Genomic DNA, 6,693 nt, shown 5'->3' with positions numbered 1-6,693 from the left:
TAACCCTAATAAACCCTAAATAAACCCTAATAAACCCTAATAAACCCTAATAAACCCTAATAAACCCTAAATAAACCCTAAATAAACCCTAATAAACCCTAATAAACCCTAATAAACCCTAATAAACCCTAATAAACCCTAAATAAACCCTAATAAACCCTAATAAACCCTAAATAAACCCTAAATAAACCCTAATAAACCCTAATAAACCCTAAATAAACCCTAAATAAACCCTAAATAAACCCTAAATAAACCCTAATAAACCCTAAATAAACCCTAAATAAACCCTAATAAACCCTAAATAAACCCTAATAAACCCTAAATAAACCCTAATAAACCCTAATAAACCCTAATAAACCCTAAATAAACCCTAATAAACCCTAAATAAACCCTAAATAAACCCTGAATAAACCCTAATAAGCCCTAAATAAGCCCTAAATAAGCCCTAGAGCGATTTTTAATTCATCGACCCTAATTCCTTTTTTTTCTTTTACTTTTTTTTTCATTATTCAACATTGTAGTATAATAGTTTCTTTAAATAGAAACTTCCATTTATTTTCTTGCTAAGAATAGATATTAACGCTTTGTAGAATTGTTGTCAATGTTGATTCTAACAACTTGTGCAAATAATCCTTTTTCATATATTGCACTTTTTTTTCACTTGTTAATTTTGCTGTAAAGTCTTTTTTATATTCTGGCAACTTTTGCTGTTCTGACATGTTCTTAATAATATTGACTATAAACAAAAAATTATTTTTTTAAAAGAGTTACAGCTGTACGAATAATTTTTTCTTTAGGATATATGGCGTTTATAGAGTATATTTTTTTTTACTTATAATAATTTAAATTCAGGAAATATTACAAGTGTGAATAGTGCTTGCATTGTAGTAACTGGAAACAGTAAGTTGGTGTTATTTTGTGTTCTGAAAATTAAAAAAAATTTCTGCTGGAGACGATATATGTATAGTGTGAATGGAGATACACAACACGTTGTTAAAAGTCAGACCCAGTAGTAACGCAAAATTTTTCATTTTGTACAATAGTAGAATATTTTATCATGTCATCCATTTGTCTGAACATTCAGATCAATTAACTGATTTTCCTCAATGTAATCTACTAACTGTTGCAAGCAATTGTCAAGCATGAAAAAACTATATGAAATTTTTCTATGATATCATGCTTGGTTACCTACTATTCTATTAGCTTAATCTGTTATGGCTGGCTTAAATTCTTTTAATAACCCATAAGATCAGGCATCAATTGAATTGGTGCTAATTGGACCAGCGACAATCTATTAATACTATATAAACCAAAGTGTCCTTTACTGAATCTGTATACATGAGACTATAAATCATCTTCTTAAAGCAAACAAGACCTTGAAAAGCTAAACAACTTTTAATCAAAGGACTACAATCTAGTTCAAACAATCCACACTCGTTGTTTTCCCAATGGTAATTTCCCAATCACTGTGGACTTTGGATTGCCCCAATTGTCCAATTCCCCCCTTCATGCCCCCAATGGCAATTTCCAAATCAACTGGTGGCCTTCGAATTGGTTCCTCTTTTCCCCACCCATCCCCATTCATACTCTCCCCAATGCCAATTTCCCAACCACACTTACCCCTCATCCTCTCTCCCATTTCCAATTGGACCATTCTTCCCCCATCCATCCACCCATACTACCCCATGGCCAATTTCCCAATCACTGTATGGACCTTCAATTTGACCATCATCCAATTTTGGCCCCATTCAGCCATGCAATCCATACTCCCAAATTCAAACCCCAGAAAATTTCATAACCCATACTTCTTCGCGTGCCCAGTGGCTCCTCTTCTTCACAAACATTTAATCACAAGCCCTAATCGTTCCATCGTAAACCCTAATAAGTTCCAAACATCCATTTTCACTTGCATCTTTGCCTTTTTTCAAACTAAATCTTACAAACTAGGTGTTTGGTTTTTCTTTTCCAGACTTTCTTTTCTATTTGCTTGAGCTCATGAATTTTTTTTAATTTTTAATTAATTTTTGATATCATTTTTCGATTTTTAATTTTCCTAATTTTTTAGGATGATTTTTAATTGGGGATTGCAATTTATTTTTTTCAGTCCATTTTAATTTTATAACCTATCTATCAACTGTTTTAAAAAAATAATTGAAAGTGAATATTTTTTAATTCAATCGACAAACTATAGAAACAAGACAAGAGATGCAGTAAATAGGACTTTATACAGTATGAAAAAGAGCACTTTAAAGTGAGGGTTTATCAGAACGTAAAAGGAATGTGTGAGAATTTGTTTACTGGTGCTCAACTTGTTGTTCAGAATAGCACCTAATAACAACAAAAAAATCTCCATTTTATATAGACAAACAAAATCATACAAAATTTGATCAAATATGGAAACAATGAACTCTAAAGGATCATGGTCGAAGAGCTATTTGATATTGAACGTGATTGGTTCAGAGACAACATTCCAGTACTCTTACAATTTTCTCAATTTCCATTCTTTCCCTTGTCCCATACTCTTGTTTCCCCAAGGGCATTTGCCCAATTGCAATTGATCTTGGATTTACCCCAATTTCCCAATTGGCCCATTTCATCCCCCACTCCAGACTCCCCCAATGGCAATTGCCCAATCACAATCGCTCTTGGATTACCCCTCTTTCCCCAATTGGCCCCTTCTTCCCCCCACCCACAATTGCCCATGGCAATTTCCCAACCAAAATTACCCCTCTCTCCCATTATTTCCCCCAATCGGCCCATTTTCCCCCAATCATCCACCCGTGCTTTCCTACAGCCAATTTCCCAACCGCAATTGCCATCTTGGATTTGCCCCTCATCCAATTTTGCCACCATTCATGCATGCAACCCATAGTACCAAATTCAAACCCCAATAAATTTCATAAGCCCCACGTTGTCCTCCATGCCCCATTTACCCCTCTTCCTTTCCACACTATCATAAACCCTAGTAAATTTCTAACATTTTTTTACTTGTATTCTTGTTTTTTTTCCAATTCAATCAAACGAGATAAATATTCCTTTTCCACTTCCCCGCCTCTTTCCTTTCTATTCGCTTTATCTTCTAAAACTCTTTCTTAATTTGAAATTAATTTTTTATATCATTTTTCTATTTTTTCTATTTTTTATTTTTTTACTCTCATTTTGAATTTATTTTTTCAATTTATTTGTTTCAATCCAATTTAATTTTGTTTCCTATGTATCAACTCTTTTTTAAAAAAAATTAATGAAATTGAATTTTTTTTAATTCAATCAACAAACTATACAAACAAGACAAGAGATTTAGTAAATATACTTAATATAATAAGAAAGAAAGCACTCTAAAGTGAGAATGTATGAGAACGTGAAAAAAATGTGTGAATAGTGTGTACACTATTGCTCAACTTGTTACTTAGAAACGGAACTATAACATTAAGGGGGTCTCTATTTTGAGAATAACAAAATCTTACATCCTTTGGTCAATTGTGGAAACAATGGATTCAAATCAGTCATAGTCGACGACTTATTTCATACTGAATCTGAATTGTCAGTGTGAAAAAAAGTTTTGTGGGAATTTGCTCTTATTATGTTGTTTACCAAGAAAGCTATTAGTTAGGTTGCATTTCATGGAGCTAGGTAAAATATAAGCATTGCTAGTTCATATTGCCTCTGCCAACTCTACAGAGTATGTTTTTCCAACAAATCTATACGCTCGTTGACCAATTGTTTTTGAATTTACTATTGGGAACATGTAAATACTATGTAAACTAAAGCCTCAAATATGGGAGTCTAGCAACAAATTCCTAATATTCTAGAAACACATGGTCATTCACTATTGGATTCAATAGAACATACTGTATTGAATGGAATCAGGACGACCTACACAGTGGGGCAAATAAAATCCAAGTATCAAAGGACAATGTGATACTTTGCTATGATTCCGTTTTTTACAGAGTTTAGCCTCACAAAAAAAATAAATTGATATTCGACTTGATTTCAAATAATACAAGTAATAGTTTGTGGTCGTCTTCTTAGAGTAAAAACTACATTTCTTTCAGACAATTCAAGATAATCTTGGAAAATTCGACGTTGAATCAAGCATGTAGAATACCTACAGACCACATAAAACACTGCTTCAGATGCAAAGCCTCTACATATGGAACAACAAGGTTTCGAGTACAATGATACCAAAGCTTCACGAATTCAATACCTAGAAATCGAAGGCTTGTAATTGTTGCTTGTACTAACTTGTGCAAACAACGTTTTTGGTATATTGCAGATTTGTTGCTTATTTATCCCCTAAATTTGCAGTCAATTGTGTTTTATCATAGTGACTTTTGTTGTATTGACTTGTAGTAGTAAACTTCTTTGGAATTGGAAGAAATAATCTTCCTCTCAATTGTGTGACAACTGTACAAAAAAATTTTATTATGATTTTTTCAATATAGTGCGTTTACATGGCATTTCTTATTTTTTTGGAATTTGTGAGTGTTGAAATTTAGGAAATGATACAATTATGGACGGTGCTTGTAATATAGTAGCTGATGAAGTAAGTTGGTATTAGCATGTCTTTCGAAATTTAAGAAAAAGCCTACTTCCATATAAGAACGTATGTTGACGTGGAAACGATACTTGAAAAGTGTGCACATCGACTCACAACGTAGTACTCTCAGTCACCTTGCAGTGATAAGAAATTTCTCGTTATGCACAATGACAATATGATTCATAATGTCGTCCATTTGTCTAAACAATCAAATCAATTGTGTGATCTTCCTCAATCTAATTTACCAAATGCTGGGGGTAACTTGTAAGTATGAAGAGACTATGTGACACTATACTACTACTACTACTACTACTACTACTACTACTACTACTACTACCCTCTTTACATAGTATTCTTTCAGCTAGATTTCCTTATAGTTGTAGATAAGTTACGCTTAGTACTGATTTGTACTTTTTCTTTATGCGTCTGCTCGGGTAACTTCTTCCAACAACCCATAAGATCAGTCAGTAATTGGTGTTGAATTCACAATCGAAAATCTATCAACACTATATAAACCAAAGTGTCCTCTGTTGAATCTCTATATATATAACAATGAATCTTCTAGTGCAAAACTAAAAAGTATTTGACGAGCTAAACCACTCATAATCAAAGGACTATACTCTAGCTCAAAAAATTCAAACTCTTGTTTCTCCAATGATAATTTATCAATCGAAATTGACCTTGGATTCATCCCGATTTCCCAATTGGCCCCCAGTCTTCCTCCACCCAACCATATTCCCCCAAAGGCACTTTCCCGAGCACTGTATGGACCTTGGATTTGCCTCTTATCCAATTTTGCCCTCATTCATTCATGCAACCCATACTACCACATTCAAACCTCAATCAATTTCATAAACCCCATTTTTCTCTGTATGCCCCATTTACCCCTGTTTTTTCCCACACTATTACAAATCCTAGTAAATTTTCAACTTCCATTTTTACTTGTTTTCTTGTCTTTTTCCAAATCAATACACCAAACTAGGTGTTTCCTTTCCCATTTTCCAGCCTTTCCATTGTATTTGTTTAACCTTCTAAAACTTTTTCTTAATTTGCAATTAATTTTTTATATCATTTTTCTATTTTTCCTTCCTTTATTTTCTTAATAGCATTTTTTATTCTTTCAATTTATTTCTTTCAATTGAATTTAATTTTGTACTCTATGTTTCCACTCTTTTAAAAAAATTAATGATCGTGAACTTTTTTAATTCAATAAAAAAACGATACAAACAAGACAAGAGACTTAGTAAGTATGCTTCTACATAGTAGGAAAAGAAGTACTCTAAAGAAACAGTACATGCGAACTTGGAAAGATGTGTAAAAAAATTGTATACTGGTGCTAAACGTGCTATTCAGAATAGGAACTAGTAAGAAAATTTCATTTTGAAGAATAACAAAATCATTCAACATCTGGTCAATTGTGTCAACAATGGACTCAAATCAATCATGGTCGACGACCTAGTTAATGTCGAATGTAATTTGTCTGTATGAAAAAACTATCTGGGGATTAGCTATCAATTTGAATTTGCCAAGCAATCTATCAATTAGGTTCCCTTCCATGAAGTTGGATAAAATATGACTAGTGCTAGTTGGTATTTCATCTGCCAACTCTACTTGGGTAGATGTTTCCGAGGAATCTATATACGATCGTTGAGCAACTGTTGTTAAATATACCATCAAAAACATATCAATACTGTATGAACCAAAGTATAGGATATGATAACCTTACATATGAAACAGAGAGTTGTATAGTGCCTGGCAAAGAAACGTTGAGGAACAAACCAGCTCATAATCAAAGGACATCCAATCTAGTCCAAGCAACCCAATTCATTCTACTAGTACAATCCAATCCATATTCAACTTGAGAATACACATTTAGCCCGCTGCTATCTATATTGCATAGTTTGTGCCAACCTCTTCAATAGTATTACCTTTGTCTTTGATTCACAAATCAACAGTCCGTTTGTTGTAAATGTACTCTTAAATCATTTTTTTCAATAGAGAAGTCCCGCTGCAATTTCTTGCGTATTAGAATCAATCAATTTCACAAATCCAAGTGCACATAATTGCCACCTGATAAATAAGCCAGTACGCCACCATGGAATCAATGAATCAATCAATCAATGCAAGTCAGACCCAATTCTTCAATCATAAAGGTA

At 33.2% G+C, this 6,693-nt stretch overlaps 1 protein-coding gene across 1 annotated transcript; it reads right to left on the bottom strand.

Annotated features, from left to right (window-relative positions):
* Window positions 1-2,338: 2,338 nt before the first annotated feature.
* On the bottom strand, window positions 2,339-2,889 carry Gasu_60880 (uncharacterized protein). Its single transcript, XM_005702736.1, has one exon. It carries the CDS (start codon window positions 2,851-2,853, stop codon window positions 2,491-2,493), a length of 363 nt encoding a protein of 120 aa, XP_005702793.1. The 5' UTR covers window positions 2,854-2,889; the 3' UTR covers window positions 2,339-2,490.
* Between the last annotated feature and the right edge of the window lie 3,804 nt (window positions 2,890-6,693).

This window comes from Galdieria sulphuraria (genome assembly GCF_000341285.1).
Source record: "Galdieria sulphuraria unplaced genomic scaffold scaf_72, whole genome shotgun sequence".
NCBI classification, from domain to species: Eukaryota; Rhodophyta; class Bangiophyceae; order Galdieriales; family Galdieriaceae; genus Galdieria; species Galdieria sulphuraria.
Note: the sequence above shows the minus strand (reverse complement) of the source record. Positions and strands in the feature narration are given on the sequence as shown.

Bases quoted from the DNA above. Each gene is read 5' to 3' on its own strand.
- Gasu_60880 (XM_005702736.1), bottom strand. From the start codon at position 2,853: ATGGTGGCAAAATTGGATGAGGGGCAAATCCAAGATGGCAATTGCGGT.